At 44.7% G+C, this 26438-nt stretch overlaps 2 protein-coding genes across 6 annotated transcripts in view; one reads left to right on the forward strand and one right to left on the reverse strand.

Moving 5' to 3' along the window:
* Positions 1 to 1212, forward strand: part of DNAH11 (dynein axonemal heavy chain 11) — a 353936-nt gene extending 352724 nt beyond the window's left edge. Inside the window, exon 82 of the mRNA XM_061165046.1 lies at positions 965 to 1212. Coding sequence (XP_061021029.1) covers positions 965 to 1212 — 248 coding nt within the window. The remainder of the gene's footprint in view (positions 1 to 964) is intronic.
* The window catches only part of CDCA7L (cell division cycle associated 7 like), a 46170-nt gene continuing 20529 nt past the window's right edge, over positions 798 to 26438 (reverse strand). For 2 of the 5 annotated variants that reach the window (XM_061165051.1, XM_061165047.1), the window contains exons 2-10: positions 14024 to 14164; positions 10136 to 10267; positions 6999 to 7373; positions 5694 to 5765; positions 5404 to 5574; positions 4600 to 4725; positions 3570 to 3719; positions 2566 to 2702; positions 798 to 2184 (exon numbers count right to left, since the gene is read on the reverse strand). In XM_061165051.1, the coding sequence (XP_061021034.1) occupies positions 2154 to 2184; positions 2566 to 2702; positions 3570 to 3719; positions 4600 to 4725; positions 5404 to 5574; positions 5694 to 5765; positions 6999 to 7373; positions 10136 to 10267; positions 14024 to 14086 (1257 nt within the window). In that variant the 5' untranslated portion in view covers positions 14087 to 14164 and the 3' untranslated portion in view covers positions 798 to 2153. The remainder of the gene's footprint in view (positions 2185 to 2565; positions 2703 to 3569; positions 3720 to 4599; positions 4726 to 5403; positions 5575 to 5693; positions 5766 to 6998; positions 7374 to 10135; positions 10268 to 14023; positions 14165 to 26438) is intronic. The other 3 variants (XM_061165048.1, XM_061165049.1, XM_061165050.1) reach the window with 3 other exon arrangements.

Here is a 26438-nt window from a genome sequence, read left to right on the forward strand (position 1 = left end):
ACTTGGGTTCAAGTTGGTATTTGTCCTTTGCTTATTAAGCCTGGCAGGCTACAGCCCAGGGGGTCGCAGTCAGACACAACTGAGCAACTAACACACCACACTACTCCATTTCTCACTCACACTAGTGCTTATTTACCTCACTTCTGGCTTTCAGATAATTAAAATGGTAAGATGTGTGTCCAGTGGGAGCCAAACCTGAAGGTAAAGATGGAACATTTTCCACTCACCCATGCATTCATCTTATCTTGTAAAACATTTCCTCTTCTCCTGGAAGGCTCTTGGAGAAAGTATTTCCAAGTCTCTGCCAAGATGCTCCTTGTCACTTTACAGACATTTAAACAGGTGACCTGAACTTGAACTAAGAGAAGGTGCAGTGGGAAGGGAACGTGGTGAACTGCAGATTTCTTACACTGTCCACAAGCATGCAGATTCACTATTTTTTTAAAAGAAAGGACAGACTAACTTGCTTTATTGGGTCTGGATTCTCACAGAACCTATTTTCATGTAAGTTTTACAAACCTTTTGAATTCAAATGATTTAGTTTTTTGTTGTCAGGAAAGTTCAGGGGTTAGCATGGGAACATGAGTCTATGCTTTTGAGTAGGAAATGGCAACCCACTCCGGGATTCTTACCTGGAGAATTCCATGGACCGAGGAGCCTAGTGGGCTACAGTCCAAGGGGGTGCAAAGAGTCGGACACAAGAACAACAAATCTATGCTTACAGTGTCTGTGTGGCTCCCAGTCAGCAAGTAATGAACCTCCCTCCCATCTTGGCAAGGAAGCCACTGACACGCAGCAAAGTGACAAAACCAGAATATTTATTGCCTACAACAGGTAGAGAAGCGGTACCAACAGGAGCATGGTTGTAACCCGTGTCTCTCCTGCAGGAGCCAGATGGTTGCCTACAACAGGTAGAGAAGCGGTACCAACAGGAGCATAGTTGTAACCCGTGTCTCTCCTGCAGGAGCCAGATGGGACAGCCAGTCAGGAACCATTGTGGATGCCCGCCTCAAGGAGTTAAGGTCCGCAATGCCAGTCATCTTTGCAAAAGCCATACCAGTGGACAGACAGGAAACCCGACACACCTATGAGTGCCCTGTGTACAAAACCAAAAGGAGAGGCCCCCACTACGTCTGGACCTTCAGGCTAAAGAGCAAAGACAAGACGGCCAAGTGGGTCCTGGCAGGCGTGGCTCTGCTGCTGGAGGCGTAAGGCAGCCCTTGCCCTGTTCCCCCGGGCGTGGTAATTTATCCTATTGGGAGGCGTAACATATTCTGGCTTATGTAACTTCTAAGAAAATTAAATGTGCATTAATTTTTTAAAACACCATCCTTGTAGAGAAGGGGGACAAAAAGAAGCAAATGTAGAAAAATATGGGAAACCTATTGAAAATGTGTCCATTTCCCCAGTACCCCCTCGACTCCCCCATCCTACAACACAAAATTAGTGCAGCTCACGTTTTCGTCAAAATTCCGCTGTAACTCAAAAAGCAATATGGCTGGCAGTCTCCTGGTCCCTACATGGGAGTGTAGTTTCTATAGATATTAAACAAAATCTCTAAATTAAATTTGCTTTTATATATTCTTTTAAAATATAGATGCCACGGGCCCCAGGCAGCCGCCCTCTAAGGCCTCCAGTGTCAGTAATGTGACAGTCTACTTTTGGTTCAAGTTTTAACAAAAATAAAACTCTAGGTCCATGGTTAATTGCACTTTGTAATTTAGAGGAGCATTCTTCAATATAAATGTCCAACACCCAGAGCAGCTTAGACTATGGGGTTTGAACTATGGTCACTCATGATAAACTAAAGGGGGTGTAACCCCTGTAACGACCTGGCCTCCAGTTACTGTCTGGGAGATAAAGAGCTGCGATGCTGTTTCCTCCAGGACTTACCTGGAACTTCACTCCTTTAAACTGGTTTTTAATCATCTGCAGATGCTTTTAATAACATACAAACAGGCCTGCGTATATACAGATTCCTCTCTCATCTTCCTGAGAAATCTTTTGAGGCGTATAAAAACAATCTTTAAAAAAAAAATATATAGCATTTAGCTCTACAAAGAATTTCTGTATAAAAAAAAACAACCGTAAGAAATCTTAGGCACAAATGGCATGTCTTGTTCGAGTGCTCCACGGTGAGCGGGCTGGTTCTTCTAATTGTCTTCCACCAGCTGCTTTTGTAAGCTGAGAAGAAACAGGAAGCATTAGGGGCACGGAGGCAGAGACACAGCAGCATCCCCCAGGGCACCAGACCCAAAGTGCGCTCGGGACACAAGGCCAGTCTTCACTCTGGTCACTGCAGGGAGGCTCGCCTCACCCCCACACACAGCACCCCAGCCTCCCCTCTGTCCCAGAGGGTCAGAAGAGCTCTCTGGCCTTCACGGCTCCCTCCCTGCCTTGTAGGCTCCATTGCTATTCCCGACACACACAGACCCAGCACAGCCGACACTCGAGGTGGCTCCTAAGAGTCAGGCTGAGACGAGGCACCCCGGGGGCCCACCTAGACAGTCTTCCCCTCTCCCGCTCCCAGGAATCACACCCTCCGTTCTGATTTGTGAGGCTTACCTCTCCAGGTACTCCTTCACGTTGTTGTAACCGTAGAACTTGGCCAGGTGAATGAGGATGCCTGTGGCACAGCGGCCGTCGCGTTTCCGGCAGTAACTGCAGTTGCAAATGCCCCGGCAGGGAGGGCACACCCAGTCCTGGGGGAGCAGAGCGGCCGCGATGCCCCGTTAGTGACAGGACAAGAAGACGATGCCCTGACCAAGCCAGGCTCGCTCGGCCTCATCCCCAGTCCTTAGTCACGTGAGATCAGTCAGCTAAGCCTTCACCCTGTGACATGCACTACTGTCTCCTCCTTCCCTTTCCCTGTTTCAAAAAGGCCCAGAAAGGTGGACCCCTCCAGACCACATGCCTGGGAAGTCAGCCCTGCTTTTCAGAGTACAGGCTTCTGTCAGCTCACTTATGCGGAGCAGCAGTTCACATTCAGCTGCAAACTGGGGACAGTCTACTTACCCCTGGTCCAGCAGTGCGGTGGTCATGAGCACAGACCCTGCAGCCAGGTGCAAGGGACACACACTAACCAGCGTACTATGTATTGTCTTATTTTACAGAGGGAGCCAAGCTGGGGGGAGGTGTTATATACCCACCTCACAAGGTTAAGAGTAACAACATAAGTAAACTGCACTGACATGAAATCTTAGAGCCGTGTGGGGCACACAGCACCCTACAGGGCAAAATACACCTGCCCCCGGCCTGGCCCTGGGTAAACCCAAGGTAAGTGACAGTGCCCAAGGAAAGGTCACGGGTTCACCTGCACAAACCATGGCTCTAAGAAAGCTGGGCTCTGACCCTGGAAGATGAAACACACTCTTTTTACTGTCCTGTGTGTTGGTCAGCCTGTTCTTTCTAGAAGGAAAGTCTCTTTTGCATTTCTGCCAGTCTCAAGAGGCAGGAGGAGAAGAGAGTGGTAAGGGGGCTACAGATCCCTGACAAAGGGCCCCAGAGCCCCGGCCTCAGCTCGTTCCCTTCACACCGTGACTCAGGACGAAGGCGCACACAGTCCCTACCGGGTCCAGCAGCGCCGACCTCACGTCCTCCCCATAGCGATTCCGCAGGCACGGCCCGCAGAACTGCCCCCGCACGCCACCGCAGCTCTGGTTCCGACACACCGTCTTGGTGTCGATGGTCTTCTGCCGACACTGATGGCACGTGTTACCCTGCGGGCGAAGGCAGCGAGTGGTGAGCATGGGGTTCAGAGGGGGGTACCCAGCCTCTCCTCTAGAATCGAGCATGGCTGTGTCTCTGGTCCAAACCCTGGTGCCCTCCGGTAGGCTGTGAACTCAGCCCTGGGGCCAGAGGACAGCCCGAGGAGGGAGCCTGGGAGAAACGGAATGATCAGATGGGCAGAAATGATGGGGGTGACTGAGTGATGATGGCAGACCCCCGGAGCATCACACAGCTCCAGCCCAGCTCCCAGCAATCTGGTTCCATTCAGGGTAAGACCTCCTGGTTTTAAAATGTTGGCAATTACATCGAAAACCTTTTAATACTGTTTAAGACACTGTCCCATTATCTAAAAATGATGCAAAATACCACAAGCCATTCTCTACATCACCATTTAACAAACATTTCAAACATTTCCTACCTACAGAAGGTATTCTGTCAAACTTCAGTTTCTGTTGGTTACATAAATATGTTATACATATATTTCCAATATTTCAATATATTAATATATGGTAAATATATTAATTCAGTGTAAATATATTTCTAGTGGTTATAAAAGCATTATTTTTTCAATGTTTAAAACATAAAAACTATCTACTTAAAATATAACAATTACAAATGTGATTTTCTAGACTATACCCCTGCTTGCTACCCCCCAGAGAGACCTCTCTCCTGACAAGAATTACTGCACTAAGCCATCTCTGCTTGCCCAGATAAAGCTGCTCCAGTTCAGAGCCCACCTCCGAGCCCTGGGGAGACAGATGGCAAAAGGGCCTAAGCCCAGACAATTTCCAAGCAGGCAGTTCAGATACCAGAGCCTGGAAGTCCCCGTAAGAGCCACAGTGACGTGAACCAGCTGTTAGATTACTTTACCAGAACTTTATCATAGATTTTATCCCGAACAGTGATGGCCACGTTCTCCAAGTCCTCTTCAGTGATGTCCTCCACTGGCCGAAACGAAGACACACAGCGGCGTCGGCGGTGCCCCTGGCATTTCCCCTGCAGAAAGAGCCAAAGCAGAACTGGACGTGAGATGCTTTCAGTGGTTAAAAAAAATACTAATAAGTTTTAAACTCCTCAGAGCTATAAGACCATCGAGAGTAACTCAGTCCCTCTTTTATCTCCCTGAAATCATTTGTGCATTTAGTCATTTGCTGAGCTCCTATCCTTAGTGTCAAGCTTCCTGGATGGCAAGGTGACACAGAATGACCAATCAGAAACTCAGGGTCCATGCCCAGTGGATGTCACCAGCTACTCTGAGGACTGACCCACACTGAACAGCCACAAACAGGGTCCAGAGTTTCTTGTTCCAGACAGAAAGCTCTCAAAACTCCCCATTCCTAACACAGAAAGACTGGGAGTCATCCTGTACGTTCCCAAAAGCAAAACCTTGAAGCCACCTGGAGCCCTAACCACTGAGCTAGTCAGTTTAGGCACCGGACAGCCTAAATGGCTTAGAGCTCAGACCAAGTGCAAGCTCAAACCCGGGGTCCTTACCCAAGTGTGCTCACAGGAGCACCCAGGGCAGCTGAGAGCTTGGCCATCTCAGCTCCCGCAGACCTACCGGGTCAGCCCCTCGGCGCCCTCACCAAGCCCCAGAAGGCCGTGATGAACGCTCGTGCATGAGGACCACTGGCTTAGACAAAGAAGCATTGGTTCGTTATAGTCATAAAATACCCCGCTCACTGTCTTCCTTCTTCTGAAACCGTAAAACTCTTCTGCGAACTTGGCAGCTGACACGGTGAAGTTTTCCAGGGCGAACTTCTCAGGGGGCCGCGCGCTCCGGGCCGGGTTAGTCCGCCGCGTGACCTGTCCCTCTGAGAAGGCCCGCCTCGAGGTCTTCTTCTTCTGCAAGGAGAGCACAGACACAGGCATGCAACTGGCTGCTTTCCAGAATGAAGGCCATCTGGCCATGGAGTGTGTGTGTGTGAATACTGGAGACAGTACATACAAGGAGATCCACTTACAGAAGCTGAGTTTGGGGTTCGGACCGGGAAGAAATCAGGCATCGAGTTCAATTCCGCCAATAACTGAGCAAGCTAAATTCAGAAAAAATAAGAGAGTCTTGCAAAAATATTACTAAGTCTACTTCATCTAACAGGTTATCACAAGTCTTGGAGTTTGTAGACATGAAAAACCAGAGTAGTTTACATAAGATCTGAAGAGTCGTTATATTTTTAACCTTGTGTAAAGATTTTTATCTCCAGGGTGAGATGCTGAAATTATCAGAGGAATAAAATCTATGTCTGTTCCTTATATATAAGGACCAGACATGATGAAAACTGTCCTGGAAGGATCAAGGCCTGGAGCATAAGGTTAGAATCAGGACTGAGCCACTAATTCCCAGTGTGACCCTGGAAGCTACCACTTTGCCCACCCAAATGAAGTTTCATCATGTTCAAAACAGAAAATGCCCAACTAGACCATTCGGACAGTTACTGAGACCTCTGAAACACTGATTCTTCAAGCTGGTTAGTTTCTCATCAATGAAAGTAATTTATGAAAATATTCCTAAAAATACCAAAACAACAGGCATTAAATGCCAATCAAACAGATGTATGGGTGTCACTAACAAAATCGTGAAGAACATAGTTCTCATTTTAAAGATGCAGAGATACAATCCTAAAACTTCCTTAGCTAAACACTAATATGTCTCTAGATAAACTTTACCCAAAAGTAAAATTTATATTAAATTTTGTATTTCCTTAAGTAACTTATTAGACATATTCTAAATCTGCTTATATAGCATCATTATGCTTTTTTTAAAAGAAAATAATAAGTATACCAAAATACTAAAAGTGTTTGGTAAAATTATTTTTAAAATTCTATATATATAAAATTATGAAGCAAACTAGTTACTGACCACATGAAGATTTCACTTTGTTCCATGAATTTATGAAGTGATTCAGAACTCCTCGGGTGTTTTAATACCTAGACCCCTTTCATCTCCAAAGTGCAACAGCTAGGCTGAAAGCTGCCTGCCTGACCTGCACAGTAACTGTTTCCTGGGCTTCAGGACACCCCTATTTACATGTTGCTACCTTTTGCTGGGAACAGGCCTTTTTTGTCTCTAAACCACTGCATATTTGCAACATAATTTGATCAACAATAACTGGTGTGAGACCAGGGCACCATGGAAGGTCCTAGGAGTCTCTTCCCAAACCAGAGCTAATCAGGCAATGACTGTTGCAAGTCCAGGAAAAGAGGGAGGACCCACAAAACCCAGAGTAGGCTTCCTGACAGCAGCAGTGGCAGCCAGGATGCAGACTCACCATCGCTTTGTTCTCCTTGATGTTCATGGTCCTCTTCAGCAGAGCATCCGAGCTCTCCTGGCCCTCATCCCGGGAGTCGTCCTCAGACTCAGAGGCAGAGTCTTCCCTTTCCTTCTCCTGCCTGCAGCTGGTCTTCCTTCCAAGAATCGCTTTTTTATTGTCCTGTAAACGTGACCCAGAAAGCAGGGGCTCTGAAGAACTGTTCTTATCAGCTTTTTTTGCCAGTTTCTTGGTGGGGAACTGAAAGGCTACTCGAAGACCAATACTGCTTCTTCTAGGCCTGCTTCTTCGAGGTGTCGCCTTTTCTTCATCATCGTCATCTTCCCCACTCACGAAAGATGCTTTGCTGTCATCACTCAAATCTGACTCCACAAGCTAATGAAAATGAGAAATAACAAAGTGTCTATGACAAGTCTTCACAAAGACACATACTTAAAACCACTCTATTTTAGGAAAACACTGGACACTTGAGTGCTTCCCCTTCCTATTGGTCATTCCCTCTGAACTCTTCAGTTAAATGTGTGAGTAGTTTGTTGATGGACAGAATCAAATAGCAGGCTACTTCACACTGTGGCCCAGACATACACGCTGGCTGTTCCATTCAGAGCATCAGGCTGGAAGCAAAGTGCTGACCCGCTGAGTGGGCACATCTGGGAGCCCAGCAATGTGGGAACAGTCAAAGAACAGGGTGTGCATGACCTAAGCAGTGTGTTCAGAGAGAGTAAGAGTGCTAAGTGAAAAACAAAATATCATTCTGCCCTAAGTAGCTGCAAGAGGATTCACAAAAAAGAGAAACAGAGGAGAGCTGACTTCATTTTAGTGAAGTGACCAAGGAGCAGGCAGATAATCCACCATCAGGGGCAGTGGGGGCACCACGTCCCCAGGACATGCTGGGTCCTCTTTCTAGGGCAGCCCCTCCCCTTTCTGTAACCCACAGAGCCAAGGGGTGTAATCAGGCAGACCGCTCTGCAGGGCAGGCAGCTGCGGGCATCTGCCCAGTCAGCTTCAGGAATCTGCAGTCCCAATTTCAATCTCCGCTCAGTGCAGGTCTCCCGTATTAAAACATAACTTGGGTTTTACTCGGGAAAACACAGTAAGAATGGAAGGCAAGGTGACATCTCAGACGCAAAAGGCTCAACAACTGCAGAGATGGGTTTTGATATTAAGACCCAGGTCATGGCCTGAGCATCTTTCCTTGACCACAGGCTGAACACTGTAGCTTGAGGAACCTCTGTCAGGGGTTCCTGTTGTGAAGAGAACTTGAGAACAACACCAGGAGGCGGCCCAGGATTCAGTTCATGACTCTGCTTCCTCCTCAGTGCCCAACCCCACTCCACATTCCAGCTGGACTCAAGTTAAAACATAAGGTCACGGGAGGGGAAAAAAAGAGATGACATCCAAACCTTGGTGTGTGTATCAATGCACAACAAACCAAGCAGACGTAAGATTACGCTGATCTGTTTCATATCCTGCAGTTTCCACATAGCAGCTATGGAACTGAGAATGGTGAGCTGGATGAAGACACTGTTAGACAACTTCAGAGAAGTGTCTCCCCAACTGGCTTTATCCATTTATCGTAATTGTCACTTAACCCACCTCCACCTCTCTGCCAAGGATGTGGAGCCGGTTACTACAAAGAACCGAGGCGGGGAAAGAGCACAGTGAACACCACCCGAGACTCAGGCCTGAGGGCTGACGCCACAGCTGTGGAGGGGTCGCGTGTGGCCAGCGGGCCCCCAGACACCAACGCAGAGTCATACCCTGTCATCAAAAAGGTGGTCTCACCACTCCACGCCGGGGGTGGGGGGGAGGAGGCTGGGCAGGGAGGCAACAATGCTTGTTTTCTCACTGAATTTTAAAATAGGCAGGTGGACCTGCCCTGAGCTATGAGTTATATCAGAGTCAACACAAATTGTCACAATTCATCCCCTAAATGTTTAGGCTCTGGAGAGGCGAGAGAGAAAAAAATGGACTTTGGGAGTAATTCGCTTTCCCATGCTCGAAACAACTTCTCGGAACACCCTGACATTACTTAGCTAAAGACCAGAAGATAAACACATCACTAAGAGTAGACGATTAAGATTTGGAAGGACCTCAGTGTCTTGCTGGCAAGGAACTGCAGGCTTGCTGGCCAGAACACACGTAACTTCTGTAAAGAAAGCAGAGGCAGGGGCTGGGGCCTACAGGCGGGCACGCTCTGTGCTGCTATTCACGGGAAAAAACCACCATCAAGCAAGGCAGCCTACCATTAGGGCTTTCAGGCTGTAAAGGCCCCAGGGAAAAGACAAGGACAAAACCACCCTACTGATTACAGCGTATCTGACCATCTGCACAGGTTCCACACGGGAGTGGTTCCCTGGGAACTCCTTAACATGACAAGCCCTAACCTCCCTATCCTTGACCTTGACCTTGAAGTGGTGTGTTGACTTTCTGAGCTAAATGTATGCTACTTTTCAGGTAGGAGAAAGCACTCTTATGCCTTAAAAATCCAAAGGCTGTTCTTCAAAATTACCCTGACATTCAAATTCTGGTTGGCAACAAACTGGCCTGAACACAGGGAATAAGAGGAAGAGATCAGTCAACAAGTCTCTTGATGGCAAAGTTGCTGAGGGGTTCCCTTCAGAATCAGGCAGGCCCAGGGCATCTGTATCAGTAAAAACCACAGTGTGATCCAAATCAAGAATGCACAGAGAGAACACTCATGTTTGTACCGCAGCTAAATTTCTGCCAGAGTAACTCCAAACCCAAGAACACTGCTTACCGCACAACAAGAAATGACCTTCAGGAACTTGTTCCACTCAGACCCTCCTCTTTTCAGAGAGAAGAGGTGCAAAACATCTGAACTAAATTCTCCGATATGGACAATAAGGGATGCCTGGGACATACACCCCCAAACTCCAAAAGTACCTAGGAAAGAGAACTAGATTTTCCCTAAGAGCATAATGGATCACTGGACCAGGAATTCACCCTGGAATAGCCAATTTTTACATTTCGCTAACTGGCTTAGAAGATGAACATGTAAGAAAAAGTAAAACCTTTTCATGTGTGAAGAGACTTCTAAGTAGAAGCACAATTCAGAAACAGGACTAAAAATACTACAACCCACACTCCCTCACGTGGGTAATTATTCCCATTACCTCTGGGTTACTATTAACATTGAGATCAGTCTGCGTAAATCCTTCAAAATCTTCCATCTCTGAGTCAGTGTCCTCTATAAAAATTCTTCTGAGCTCTTCTGTGAAGTATTTGGAATGGAAACGCACATCCTGCTAAATTAAAAACACACATACGTGTCATGGAAAAAAGGAAAAACAGAGGCTGGGGACAGTGGGAGTGAACGTTTCATGGGTACAGAGTTTCTGTCTGAGATGATGAGATGATGAAAACATTCTGGAAATAGATCACGGTGGAAGCTGCGAGACACTGTGAAGGTACTCAGTGCTGCTCAAGTGTCTTGCAGGCAGGACACTGGGGACTCACCTGGACTCAAAAATGGTTAAGTGGTAAATCTTATGTGTATTTTAACACAATAAACACACAGACACACACACACACAGATACGTATTTTCTCGAGTTTGCAGAAATTTAGACCCACAAATTGAACAATTTCCGAAAATCAGAATGGCCACAGCCTCTGTCAGCTGGCTAACCAGTAAGGGTGGATGAAATTCAGTTTCTCCTTCCAGCACAGGCCATCAGAAACGTCCACTTTGACACAGAACGGGAAACATACTAGAGAAGATGACAGGAGAAAACCTAGCTCCCCCACACGCTGGCTTTCCTGTCTAACAGGACCCTTTGGGCTCCTCCGAGGGGAGACGCCCCTTCTCCCAGAGCAGGCTTCCCTGCAGGGACAGGCCTCCACACCCCTCCCCGCCCACCGCTGAGGGGGCACAGTGGCTCCATACCACAGGGGACTGACAGAAGAGCCCCAACCCTCCCACCCCTGGAAAGCCCCGTCTCTCTCGTGGGAGCTGAGACGCCACCGCCCACAGGCAGCAAGTGAGCCCCAGGAACGATGGTACACGGCTGGCTCAGAGAGGACACTGAACTTTTTCTATCTTTTGAACTCAAAGAAATAGGTGGCAAACTTGAAAGAAAGGAGGGGAAAAGAATGAATTTCGGGACAGAACGGGGACCCATAAACCAGCCTCCTCCAAGCTGGCAGCCAAGCCTGGAGCCTGTGTCCCCAGCTGCCACTAGCATCGCTCCCTCCCACACCCAATATAGCAGTGACCCCTCGTCACACCACTCCCGGCTGGAGTCTCTCTCCCCCGCCTTCTCCCTGACTTTAATTACATACTTATTCGAGCTCAGATAATCTCTGGAGAAAAATAGATATAATAGATGAGTGGAAAAAACTTCCAGGAGGACAGAGAAAGAAATGCCTATATCCAGCATTTTTTTAAGCTTAAAAATGTCTCCTATGAATTACTATGGGTAATTGGAGTGAGTGTGCTGAGCTAAATTATTTTGTTCCTTTGTTGATAACTGTGGTGCAGCTGCTTAAAAAAAAAAAAATCACCACAAAAGAGAAGTTTCTTTAAAGTGAAATTCAAATTGTGTTTTGGGGGGACCAGTGTCGGAACTCGCTGCACGGACTGTGTGCAAGCTCACGTGGCTTCTCTCGGGGGGGTTAGAACGGATGGGACCGGGAGCCCATGCGGTGGGGGCAGGGAAGCACAGGCCCGGGTTTATCATGAAGGAAGGACGGTGCTTGTGGTGGGCTCCCAAGGAAACCCACCACCCCCGAGGGCAGGAAACACCTGGCCCAGGGGCCCCGGGCTGCCGCACAGTCCCGTGGGCTGCGGGGGCCTGTGCACACTCACTGCCTACCCAACGTCCCCACCGGGCCCAAGCAGGTCACGCCTGGGGACGGCAGTTCCCACCCACGGTCCTCTGGCTGCTTCTGTGCTGTGAGCTAGTCTCACAGGCAGCGGTCAGCCAGGGCGAGGTCAGGACTCCGGTGGCCAGCTCTGATGGAGAAAACCAGCTCGGCCGCAGTCCTAAACCAAGGCTCCTGCTTTCACAGGGTGTGAAACCTGTCTTCAGCGAGGGTCTGTAGGAAGCAAACAAGCATCCACTCCTCACAGCCTCCTGCGTTGCTGGCTACAACCTTGACACAGCTCTCTGCTCTCCGAAAACTGGCTGCTATCTTTAAAAATCAGTACCAGGCAATATGTTATGGGCCTGGGTGACCTATATCTATCATGATCAGAACGTAAGCAAATGACAGATCAGAAGAGGAACTAACAGAATGGTGATGTTTTCCTCTTCTGAAGCTCACGGAACATGAAGAAACAGACTGGAAAGTGATGGCAGCTGAGCTGGTCAGACATGGAGCATGGAGACCAGGATCCTTCGTCCGTGGGTGCTGCATGCAGGAAACCAGAGGAAAAGGATCTGATCTAGGGAAGCTGGAAAGACGGTTCAAGTGTGAGCCTCTTCCATCAAGGAGCTTACCACTTGGTAAGGGAGTTGGACAAGTCCCCAGGTCACCATGGCAAGGATCAGCGTTGTAAGGGAGACACAGCACCACAGTGCAGAGAAAGTAAGAAAATCCCCTGAGACTTCACAGAGGCAGCAGCGTCTGACCTGGATCTGAACTGGGGTCGTGGCTAGAAAAGCGCTGTGAGCGCAGAGGCAGGATGAGGAGCCTGGGGAGTGCACAGTGGGTAGGACAGTGCATGCGGAGTGGCGTCTACTGCAGCTGAGCCTGCGGGTGAGAGACGGGGAAGCCTCGGGGCTGAGAAGTGGGGCTCTGAGACAGGAGACATCCCAGCCCAGTCACTTCCCAGATGTGGGGACTTGTTCATCGCTCACCTCCCCACGCTTCAGCTTCATCACCTGTGAAACTGGTGGTGACCAGAGCTCAGCTGAAGGGCTATGAGGACCACGACGGCTGAAGAGAGGAGAGCAGGGAAGGGATGGAGGTGAGGAAGGTGGAAGAAGATTCAACTCCTGCGAGGGAGTCGAGGAGATGGGCGAGCAGTGGGAGGGGTCAGGAGCTCCAAAGACAGAGATAAAAGATTAAAAAAAAAAAAAGATAAAAGTGCCAAAGACAGACAACCAGGGCTGGGGGAAATGGTAAGTTTCCTATTTCCCTTAGACAATGAAGATAGATCCAAGCGCTATCAGAAGTACATCTGGTGCTGGAGAGAAAAGCCACACCATGAACAACAGGAGGCAACGGCTGAGACCAGGCCAAAGTGGAAGGTCTGAAGACGAAACCGTGGAGAAGAGAGAGCGAGCCCAAGGGCAGTGGAAGCAGGCGGCTGACGGGCATCACATGCTGCAGGGCATCGAGTAAGGTGAGGACCCCACAAACGGTCACGACACAGGCGCTTCACTTACATAATTAACTGCCTCCCTCCACTACTGCCCAGTAGAAGCTGGGTGGATTTAACTCATTGCCTGTGAGGAGAGGCCACGGTCGAGGGAGAATGAGGAATTCTGAGTGCCGTTATGAACTCAGAAGAAAATGCCACAGAAGGCTGCATACTCTGGCCACACTCTTACTAAATCACAACATAAACCTTAAGGAATCTACCTCTCTGAGAACTGTAACCTATGTCAACCACAGATCAAAGGAATTAATGGAAGAATCATACTTTTGCCAGCAATTCCATGAGTGAGGTGCAGATGGAGCCACATCGCAAGGGCACAGAGGCGGACGGTCACCACACACTCCTATGGGACCCAGCTGCCCCCACCAGCTGGGTGGGAGCACTCCCAATACAGCCTCACCACAGGTGCAGCCCCAAGGGGGCAAAGCAAGCAGATCTGATCGTGTGAGGTCCTGTTCACTGGGGACAAAAAATCTTGTACACAGAAAGGATTGAAACAGCAAAACTGAGCAAGGTACCCTCACCAGATTCTTGAAACATGAAGGCACTAATGATAAAATAAGATGCTCAACAATTAACTGATACCACCAATTTCAGACCACGTTCATATAAAAAAAATATCCAAACCAAGATCCAGGCTTCCAGACAAATACATGCCTTCAAAGGAGGCACCCATACCTGCTTCCCCGACTCCAGTGAGTCAAAACTATCACAGCTCTCCTCGGATGAGAGGGTTTCCATGGGAACATCATCTCGGAAACCAACGAACTCTTCATCATCACTGGGGGCGTTAAAGATATCAGCCACTTCCTTAGGGATCTGTTTTGAATTGGAAAAAAGGAGAACAAAATCAGGGACTGTTATAATCACTTAGGGAAATTTTCTACAGGAGCAGGAATCACCATCCCATGACTTCATCACGGGATGAAGTCAATCTGCTATGGCTACTCCTAAGACCCCAATAACTGTGAGCAAAATGTGCCTCAACTGACCCCTCATGGCCACCACCCAGGGAAGGGCTAGAAAAGAAGAGGTCTTCTCTTCAAATTCTGGAGATATATCCTATCTTACAAGCGATGTCAAGGCCATACGTATTTAGCTAAAAGACATTTCTGATCTCTAGACAAAAAATAAGAACAGTCTCCCCTACAGTGGATTTGTCTTTAAATGTCATCTATGTAAAAAAGTAATATTCCTTATCACTAAGTTCCTCTCTTCTTAGTTTCCACCTATAGTTATTTTTTTCTTTTCTTTGTCATATGAAAGTTCATACAATGAAATAAAGATTTTTCTACATTCTGAATCAATTTAAGTAGTTTAGAATTAATTATATTAAACATTATTACAGGCAATTATTCCCAGAGAGAATGTTGCCAGCACACTTAATCTAACAAACATGTATTTGCTGAGGGTTCTTTTTTACATGTTGACTACTTGTTTGTTCCCAACTATGTTGAAAAAGTTCAAACCCACAGAAAGGTCAAAGAATAGTATATGCTTCTGTATATGCTTCACCTGCAACCCCCACTTGCTTTTTTTCTTTCTCTCTCTCTCAACAAACATTAGCTTGAACCTTAGGCATCTGCTGATATTTTAATGTTTCCAACCTAGGAAAACAGTGATTTAATATGAGGCAACCTAACCCACATATGTTTCAAGTAATTTGCAGACACCATACAATTCACCCTAGAATATTTCAGTACACATCTCCCAAGAATAAGGACATTCTCCTACAGAATCACACGAACATAATCATACCCAAAATAATACTTATTTAATAACACCTTTTCTTATTTTCAGTTATTTTTCATAACTTTTTAAGGGCAAAAGGGATCCACGCAAGCAAGGATCACTCACTGCATTTGATGGTACTCTTATGACACTATTTTTTGTTGCTTTTTGTAACACTGACCTTTTTTAGACAACCCAAGAAAATTGCCTTGTAGAATATCACACAATTCTGAGCTTAGCTGATTGTTTTCTGATAGATTCAAGTTAAATATTACTGGTGCCAATTCTATACAGAGGACATGTGTTTCTCAATGCCTTGTATTAAGAGATGCAAAACGTCAAGCTATTCCCTATTAATTAGCAGTATCTTTAATTATAAAACTGTCAAATATACTCCTAAGTATACTGAATAGTGTCATGAACACACATGTGAACGAACACCCTAGCGATGATTGATCCACAGCTAGTCTTGTTCCATCTGTATCCAGACCCAACTGCCCTTCTTCCAAATTATTTTAAAACTGTAAACATACTGTAATTTCACCCTGTGTTACCAGCAAATATACAGTCTGTGTTCAGAATCATTACTTATTTTTTTCAGCTCCCAAATGTATTTGTATCAGGAACCAAATAAGGTCCATACGTTGGTCAATACGGCTCAAGTCCTTCCTCATGTCTCCTTCGTGTTTTTTTCTCACAACTGATCTTTGAAGAAACTGGTTCATCTGACTGCAGAGTTTGCCTGAGTCTAGAGGGTTTTGGTTTTCTGGTTTTTGCAGCCCCAGGATGGTATTTAACAGACTCTGGTCCCCTTGGATTTCCTGTAATTTGGTGGTTGGATCGAGAGGCTCAGTCAGACTCAAGACTGCTGCTTCCGGGCCAGACCACCCTGGGGGCAGAGCTGTGGTCCGCAGGTGCCCATGACACCTGGCTTTGTCCTTAGTGCTGATGCTGTCTGATCATCAAGTTAAAGTGGGGTCTGCCAGATTTCCCCTTAGCAAAAGTGTCTTTATAGCCCTTGGTACTTAGTAAGTAATAACTAGGGTGACATCTGACATTCTGTGACTATCCATTCTCCCTGAGAGCAGTTTCAGTATCAGTTAACTTTCACCTGAATCAATTACCACTTCAGGGGTTACACAATGATTTTCAAATATTAGTACCATTCCCCTTTCATATATTAGGTGGCACTCTCCTGCAATGTATTATTCTCTCTCTTCCGCTCTGTCCCTCTCTCCCTCCCTCCCAGGAAGTTTCGTGGACTTTTCTAAAGCCAGTGTGTTATTATTACTCATTACTGTTTCATCATTCTTTCTCATGCCCAAACTGTCCCAAATTCAGCCATCAGAAGCTCCTTCAAGCCAAACTCTGTGTCACTTTGACACAACCCTAATAGTCTCTGAGCACCTCCTTGCTTTCTGACACAAAAAGCATGCCAAGCTAGCCTTGTACTTGCCTCAGACCTTGAATCAGCCATTTCTCCAAGGAGCCCGGGCATTTAGAAATTAAGCTCTGAGACCTAGGTGTCCTCTTTGCCAGCAGAGTATCATTGCGCTGACTGGACACAGCAAGGTGGCAGTGGAGTCACTCAGTGGTGTCTGACTCTTTCTGACGCCAGGAGCTGTAAGTCCACCAGGCTCCTCTATCCATGGGACTTCCCAGGCAAGAATACCGGCATGGGCTGCCATTTCCTTCTCCAGGAGGAATCTTCCCCACCCAGAGATCGAAGCCGGGTCTCCTGTGTTGTAGGCAGATTATTTACCAACTGAGCCATCAGGGAAGGCAGGACAGAGCAAAGGTGTCATAAATACCTTCCGTCTAAGTTTAGTGTGACATCTTGAATTCATACCCAGCATGACAGGATTCTTGCTCATTTTCCTCCGCCCAGTAGTATCTCCCTCCCCACAAAGAAAACCCCAATTCCCAGTACTTCTCATAGACCTACCCGCTTGCTCTATCCACAAAACACACAAAACAGTTTCAGACATCCCACCAACACAGCTACCAACACCACTGACAACAGAAATCATTCAAGCTCAAGACTTCTTTGGAACTCTTGCTATCCTCAGGGCAGTCCTGCTAGATCCCAGGTCTCTTCCCTGAGATAACCAGACCATGGATGTATCTGGGAATGAAAGATACTTTATGTGTACCTCACATGTCATTATGCATTACGTAAGAGAGATGCCCTCGGGGTCGAGGTTTTAATAAAATAATTTTTACTGCTACAGGAAGACATGCTTACGTGAAACACAGTTTCTTTGAACACTAGTGGCATGGAGATGAAGAAAGAGGTGGCCATTAACTAGTAGAGTTTGAAGCCACCGCCTTCATTCATGCTAAGGACAAGCAGTTTTCCCTGCTTTTGCTTGTGCACCATCAATGCAAATATTGACACAGCAAAAAAAGGCAAAAAGTGTCTTAATATTATGATGACAATAAATTTGTCCTCATGGAAGCCTGAAAGGGTTTCAGGGTTTCCCCACACCTCCCTGTCAATAACAGCTGCACTAGCATACACGGAGATATGTATTCCAAAGTTTTCTGAATCCTTTGGATCCTTTTTTCCTGTGCATTGAATCAATGTAACAGGCAGGTTCATTTGAGAGATCACCAGTCCCTAACTGCTCATTTTTATCATGATTTTAATGCTTCCTGTGTAACAGTGATTAGATGGCCAATGGTTCAACCAAAGGAATTTTAACCCTTGGCTTCCAGAGAACACAAATCCAGACTCCGAATATAAGATTAATGATGTCAGACAGTTAATTACAAACCATCTAATGAAATCACTTCAAGAGGCAAACAGGCAGACACTTACAGAATTAAGAGTTCCACTAACAATAGGAAAAGTGAAGAAGAACTAAAGACCCTCTTAATGAAAGTGAAAGAATAGAGTGAAAAAAACTGGCTTAAAGCTCAACATTCAGAAAACTAAGATCATGGCATCTGGTCCCATCACTTCATGGCAGATAGATGGGGAAACAGGGGAAACAGTGGCTGACTTTATTATTTCTGGGCTCCAAAATCACTGCAGATGGTGACTGCAGCCATGAAATTAAAAGATGCTTACTCCTTGGAAGGAAAAGTTATGACCAACCTAGACAGCATATTAAAAAGCAGAGACATTACTTTGCCAACAAAGGTCTGTCTAGTCAAGGCCATGGTTTTTCCAGTAGTCATGTATGGATGTGAGAGTTGGACTACGAAGAAAGCTGTACCCATCAGGGACAGAAGAATGAGTGCCAAAAAACTGATGCTTTTAAACTGTGGTGTTGGAGAAGACTCTTGAGAGACCCTTGAACTTCAAGGAGATCCAACAAGTCCATCCTAAAGGCAATCAGTCCTGGGTGTTCATTGGAAGGACTGATGTTGAAGCTGAAACTCCAACACTCTGGCCACCTGATACGAAGAGCTGACTCATTGGAAAAGACCCTGATGCTGGGAAAGACTGAGGGCAGGAAGAGAAGGGGACGACAGAGGATGAGATGGTTGGACGGCATCATCAACTCGATGGACATGGGTTTGGGTTTGGGACTCTGGGAGTTGGTGATGGACAGGGAGGCCTGGCATGCTGTGGTTCATGGGACCGCCAAGGGTCGGACACAACTGAGCGACTGAACTGAACTGAAGAATAGGAAAAATACTGTTGACATTTATGCTAAGACGCTCCTAAAAAAAGAGCCTAAATCTGAGACAGTTCTTGGGAGAAAAATTAAAACTCTTCCTCATTTAAGAAGGCGAATTTAACAGTGTTTGTTTCCTTTGTCTTTTCAAAGACATTTTTATTGCTGTTTAGTCATCAGAACCAATACAACCAAGAAAATACTTTTACCAGAGAAACACAGATGATACTTATGGAAGTATGTTAGATTTTACGTAACAGCCATCGAGTTCAGTCCCTAAAGTGGCACTTTTTGACTTATCATCATTCCATGAATCAAAAAACCCCGCTGGCCCAGAAGCCTGCTTTGACATGAAGATTCAAAGAAGGAGGAGCACCCAATGGAATGGCTTACTGGAGGCACGTGTAAGGAGTGGAAATGCTACTGATATAAACAAATTGCACCCATGGTCAATTGTGTTAGCCCTGGGGCCACAGCCACCACTGCGGTGAGCTGTGTCTGCCCTGCTCCTCTTCCTGCATCTGCTCCAGAGGTGCCCAGGGCAAGGCTGTGATTACCCATCAGGGACAGAAGCAAAGAACGCACTTTCTAAAAAGCAAAGAGCACTACACACTCTTGGGGCATGCAGGGCTCTTTGTTTCTTGCTGCCTAACTTCAAAAGGCGTTAAGAGAAGCATTTCAGACAGTCATAAGCCCCGGGATTTAACAAAAGTCTGTAAAATATCCAAGTGTCTTCAGTGCAACAACTAACAGATGCAACCAAGGCGGCAAGTATCACATGCGAGGGACCCAAAGGAGCTGATGAAGGAGGATTCTCAGGGACATGCTTCTAATGTGAGACCAGCTACACAGGTCAACACTGTAGGCCCCAGGATTTGTCACTTCCCCGTTCCACTCAGCAGTGATCCATTCAACAGCTATTATGTGGCCTGGACAGAGCACACAGACCTTTCCCCAAAGCTTATGTTCCACCTGATTACAATGCCAATCAAAAGATAACATCAAAACAAACCAAAAATATAAAAGCAAAAAACTTAAAACATTAAATATTCCCAACTAATGCATTATACTTACAGTAGTTGACCTTGCATAATATTAGGATAAATGCAGTCTAGCTAATCAGACAGGAATCAAAATTCTCTTTGAAAGTAAAAAAAGACTTACATTCATAGTTATGTGACCTAGAATAGGTTGTGTGACTTTTCTGAGCCTCAGAAGTCTCAACTGTAAAGAATAACAAAAGGTGCTATTTACTGCGTATTTACAGTTCAGATGATAGAGAATCCACCTAGGAGACCTAGGTTCGATCCCTGGGTAGGAAAGATCCCCTGGAGAAGGGAATGGCAACCCACTCCAGTATTCTTGCTTGGAAAATTCCTATGGATAGAGGACCCTAGAGGGCTACAGTCCATGGGGTGGCAGAGAGTCAGACATGACTGAGTGATTAAACAACAAAATTTTTAAAAACACCCATTTTTTCCTTTATTTCATATAAACTGTATATATCAAATGTTCACTCTGTCCTTGTTGGGATAACAATGTATTATCAAAGGTCAATTGGGGGCCCCTAGATTTAATTCTGTGACTGGAACAAAGACACTAGGATGGAGTTCTCTGACTGGAGTTCTCTGACTGACATGGGCTTGGCCTAAAGCAGGTGATCAATAAATTCTTGCAAGCATCTGATCTTGTAGGCATTTCCCTAGGGAACGTGTGTTTCCTAGGAAAGGTTCACGGGGTCAAAAGATGCAAGCTGTCACCTTTCTATCCAAGAGGAATTAAAGACTTTCTCCCAGAATTTCTGAGCACCTACATACAAAGCAGTCACATTCACTGCACCTCTTCAGAAATGACTGCAGACTTCACTTACTTGCCCTGCAAACTACCTTGGGGCTCATCTCTGGGAACAAAGAACTCAAACTCATCAGGCTTTGGAACCAAGCAGGCGGGAATGACAGCAGCAGCTCAGGGAAAGGCTGTGTGGACAGTGCTGACTCAAGTCCCGGAAGGAGAGTCACTCCTGCACCCCAGCAGAGCAAGCCACCAAGTCTTGGGGCTCCAGCATGCTCAACCTTCAACCTCCCCAGAGAACTGAGGAATCTTTAGTCTTGGTGAGAAACCTCTCAGTTATAAAATGTCAGCTTCCATTTCTAAGGACCAAAGATTTACAGGCTGGATCTAAACTCATTCAGGGAAGCTACATGGCAGAACTCATGGTGCTTTGTGGAACACCAAGGACATTTTAAAAGTCAAAATTTCAAATGTTACTGACAACATCTCTAGTGCCTGGTAGTGGAAGTACTGGACACCAAAGTGTTAAGAAAATTAAAAGTAAAACTTTAAAAATAGCCCTTCCTGGGACTTCCTTGGTGGTCCAGGGGTTAAGAGTCCACCTACCAATGCGGGAAACACAGGTTACATCTCTGGTCCGGGAAGATCCCACATGTCGAGGAGCAACTCAGCCTGTACACCCTAGAGTCAATGCTCCACAACAAGAGACGCCGCTGCAATGAGAAGCCCATGCACCACAACTAGAGAGTAGTCTCTGCTCATCACAACTGGAGAAAGCCTGTGTGCAACAGTGAAGACCCAGTGCAGCCAAAAATTAGTGTAAAAATATTGTAGAGAAAAATGACCCTTTCCTTGTTCATAGTAGTACTATTCTCAAAAGCTACAAAGCAGAGGCAATCCAAGTGTCCATCAACAGATGAATGGATAAACAAGATGTCATAAACACACACAGAGGAATATTATAAACTCTTATAAATACTGCATCATTGCACTGTACCCCTTGAAAGTAACACTGTTATAGGTCAATTAAACCTCAGTAAAATAAACACACACACACACACACACCAAAAACCACACGAGAGGCCTGGTATTCTGCATTTCTAACAAGCTCCCATGCTCTGGTCTGCAGAACATGCTTTGAGTATAAAAGGTCCAGTTCATTTTCTGTTCCTGTCTTAAGGGATGTGACTTTTCCTATTTCACAATAGCTACTCTTGTATGAATATTAACCTCCTTCCTAATTCTCATGTGATTCTCATGGTAATTCTCATGGCACACTCTGGATCTCGCTGGCATCTGTCTTTCTCACCCTGCCCCACTCCAGCAGCAAGAATAGAGTTGCGCATACCCAGAGGTCCTTAATAAATATGAGTAACTGATAAGCAGCATCAACAAATTCATAGAAATAAAGAAATTTTAAAATCAGGTAAAATTTTCCAAATCAAGACTTTTCTGTATCTCAAGGATATTTAAATTTATCCCTTCTGGATTAAAAAAAACAAAAGAAAACAAAACACCACCCAGTCAGGAGGAACATATTTATCATCTATTAGTTTTTGAAGGGAAAGAAACTGAGATTCTCTTTAAAGCCAATTTATTGGAGAGCTGATTTTTATGAAGCTTCAGGAACTGTTTCTTTTTCTAGGAACACTAGTGTGTATTTCACCTGGAAACAAGATTCATTTTAAGCCCTAAGGAGCAGTACAAAAGAAATTTGTGTGTGCTACTACAGTCTCCTTATTCTGAAAAACTGTTATGAAAGTAATTTTGATAGCAAGGATAGCAGAATTTGCAGGGTCTACTATCTTGCATCTGTGTAAGGAGATCCTTTACATAGAGGAAAGCATTCCTTCAACCCTCCACAAAGGGTGCTGTTTCATATCATCTTCTCCATAAACAAGGCCGTTTCCTTAAATCTCTTATGATTAAATCAGCTTGTTCATAAGAAATGTACATGCCGTGCACTATTAACACGACTCAAAGTGGATCAGACCTAAATATAACACCTAAAACAGTAACACTTCTATTGCTTCACAAAGGAGAAAACCTTTGAGGCCTTGGGTTCTTAGATAATGCACCAAGCACAACAGAGATTTTCTAAATGTATAAACTAGACAATTAAAATTAAGAACGTCTACTCTTCAGAAAACACTCTTAAGGGAATGAAAAACCAACAGGAGAAAATACCTGCAAATCATTCATCTGATAAAGGACCTATACTCAGAATATATATAGAACTCTCAAGAACTTAACAATATAAACAAATAACCCAATTTAAAAACACACAAAAGAGGCGAGCAGACATTTCACCAAAGATAAAAATGGATGGCAGATAAGCACAAGAAAAGACATCCACAGTTGGACATCCACAATCATTACAAAAACGCAAATTAAAACTACAGTAAGATATAACTATCTATCTATCAGAAATTCAGTTCAGTCAGTCATGTCCGACTCTTTACGACCCCACGGACTGCAACATGCCAGGCTTTCCTGTCCATCATTAACTCCTGGAGCTTGCTCAAACTCATGTCCATCCCGTCAGTGATGCCATCCAACCATCTCAACCTGTTGTTCCCAGTGAAAACAACATCTGAAAGACACCAGGGCCAATTACAAGCATACCCATAGTTAAGGTGGGCCTGAGAGCAGTGCCAGCAACAGTGTAATCGAAAGCTCATACAACAGGTAAACAGTTCCAGAGGAGGAATACTAGTAGCTTCCCTTCCAGTGGGCATGCTCCAACCTTGCCTACCTCACACTGTGGATCAGAAACACAGACAAGAAACAGATCTGGGGATTTCCACTCCAACTTCTAGGGGGCAGACCCACCTCTGACAGGGCAGTGACAACCACAGCAAAGGGGAGGCCAGCTCAGGCCTGGACACCACAGCATCGTCACATCTCCTACCGAAGGGATAATGGCTCACACACAAACCAAAAATAAGAAAAGGGCAACAGGAACATACATATTGTTATTTATTCAATGAAATGGATTAAATGCTCCAACCAAAAGACATAGACTGGTTGAATGGATACAAACACATAAAACTGTACATTCACTGTCTACAAGACTCACTTCAGACCTAGGGACACATACATACTTAAAAGAAAGGGGATGGAAACAGATATTCCATGCATATGGAAATCAAAATAAAGCTGGAGTAGCAATACTCTTATCAGACAACACAGACTTTAAAATATAGACTGTTACAAGACACAAGGAAGGACATTACATATGATCAAGGGATCAATCCAAGAAGACATAACACTTATACATGCACCCAAGATAAAAGCACTTCAGTATACAAAACAAACACTAACAGCCATAAAAGGAGAATTCAACAGTAACACAACAATAGTGAGGGACTTTTAACACCTCACTTTCATCAATGGAATGATCATCTATACAGAAAAACCAATAAGGAAACATAGGCCTTAAATGACACAAAAGACCAGATGGACTTCACTGATATTTATAGAGCATTCCATCCCCAAACAGCACAATACACATTGTTTTCAAGTGTACCTGGAACATTCTCCAGGACTGATCACATGTTGGGGCACAAAGCCAGTCTTGCCAAACTTGAGAAAATTTAAATCACATCAAGCATCTTTTCCAACCACAATGCTACAAGATTAGAAATTAAGAGAAGAAAAAACCAAAAGCACAAATATTCTTGGAGGCAGAAGAATCAATGGATCACTGAAGAAATCAAAGAGGAAATTTTAAAAAAACACCTAGAGACAAATGACAACAAAAACATAATCCAAACCCTATGGATGCAACAGAAGCAATTCTAAGAAGGAAGTTTATAGCAATGCAATCTTACCTCAGGAAACAAGAAAAATCTCAAATAAACAACATAACCTTACACCCTAGAACAACCAGAGAAAAAAGAACTAACAAAGTCCCAAGTCAGTAGAAAGAAAGAAGTCTTAAAGATCAGAGCAGAAATAAATGAAATAGAGATGAAGAAAACAACAGAAAAGACCAATGAAACTAAAAGTTGGTTCTCTGAAAACATAATATCAAGAAACCTTTAGCCAGACTCATCAAGAAAAAAGAGAGGGAAAAAAAAAAGGGAGAGGGCTAAAATCAATAAAATTAGAATGAAAAAAGAGATGTTACAACTGACACCACAAAAATATAAAGACTCATAAGAGACTAACACAAGCAACTATATGCCAATGCAATGTACAACCTAAAAGAAATGGACAAATTCTTAGAAAGGTTTCATCTCTCCAAACTGAACCAGGAAGAAATAGCAAATATTAACAGACCTATCACCAGTACTGAAATTGAAACTGTGATTAAAAAAACTCAACAAAACAAATGTAGAACCTGATGGTTTCACAGGCAAATTCTATCACACACTCATTTAGGTAAGAGTTGACACCTATCCTTCTAAAACTATTCCAAAAAATTGCAGAGAAAGGAACACTCCCAAACTCATTCTATCACCCTGATACCAAAACCAAAGATACCACAAAAAGAGAAAATTACAGGCCAATATCACTGATGATCACAGATGTAAATATCCTCAACAAAATACTAGCAAATTGAATTCAACAACACATTAAAAGGATCAAGCACCATGATCAGTTCAGTTCAGTTGCTCAGTCGTGTCCGACTCTTTGCAACCCCATGAACTGCAGCATGCCAGGCCTCCCTGTCCATCACCAACTCCCGGAGCCCACCCAAACCCATGTCCATCAAGTCGATGATGCCATCCAACCATCTCATCCTCTGTCATCCCCTTCTCCTCCTGCCCCCAATCCTTTCCAGCATCAAGGTCTTTTCCAATGAGTCAGCTCTTTGCATCACGTGGGCAAAGTACTGGAGTTTCAGCTTCAACATCAGTCCCTCCAATGAACACCCAGGACTGATCTCCTATAGGATGGACTGGTTGGATCTCCTTGCAGTCCAAGGGACTCTTAAGAGTCTTCTCCAACACCACAGTTCAAAAGCATCAATTCTTCGGTGCTCAGCTTTCTTTCTTCATAGTCCAACTCTCACATCCATACATGACCACTGGAAAAACCATAGCCTTGACTAGACAGACCTTTGTTGGCAAAGTAATGTCTCTGCTTTTTAATATGCTGTCTAGGTTGGTCGTAACTTTCCTTCCAAGGAGTAAGCGTCTTTTAATTTCATGGCTGCAATCACAATCTGCAGTGATTTTGGAGCCCAGAAAAATAAAATCAGCTACTGTTTCCACTGTTTCCCCATTTATCTGCCATGAAGTGATGGGACCAGATGCCATGATCTTAGTTTTCTGAATGTTGAGCTTTAAGCCAACGTTTTCACTCTCCCCTTTCACTTTCATCAAGAGGCTCTTTAGTTCTTCTTCACTTTCTGCCATAATGGTGGTGTTATCTGCATATCTGAGCAAGTGGGGCTTACCCCAGGAATACAAGGGTTTTTCAATGTCCACAAATCAATCAGTGCGATATATTGTATTAACAAATTGCTGAATAAAAATCATATGATCATCTCAACAGGTGAAGAACAAGATTTTGACAAAATACAACACCCATTTATAAAAACTTTCCAGAAAGGGGGCATAGAAAGAACCTACCTCAACATAATAAAGGCCATATATAACAAACCTACAACTAACATCATTTTCAATGTTGAAAAGCTGAAAGCATTTCCTCTAAGATCAGAAACAAAACAAGAATGTCCACTCTCACCACTTTTATTCAACATAGTTTTGGAAGTCCTAGGCTTGGCAATCAGAGAAGAAATAAAAGAAATCCAAATTATAAATGAAGAAGTAAAACTGTCGCTGTTTCCAAATGATATGATATTACACATAGAAAATCCTAATAATGCTACAGAAAACACTAGAGATCATCAATGAATCAGGTAAAACTGCAGGATACAAAATTAAAACATAGAATAATCTATTACATTTCTATATAATAACAAACAAAAGATC

The sequence above is a fragment of the Dama dama genome, chromosome 18 (assembly GCF_033118175.1).
Source record: "Dama dama isolate Ldn47 chromosome 18, ASM3311817v1, whole genome shotgun sequence".
Lineage (NCBI taxonomy): Eukaryota > Metazoa > Chordata > Mammalia > Artiodactyla > Cervidae > Dama > Dama dama.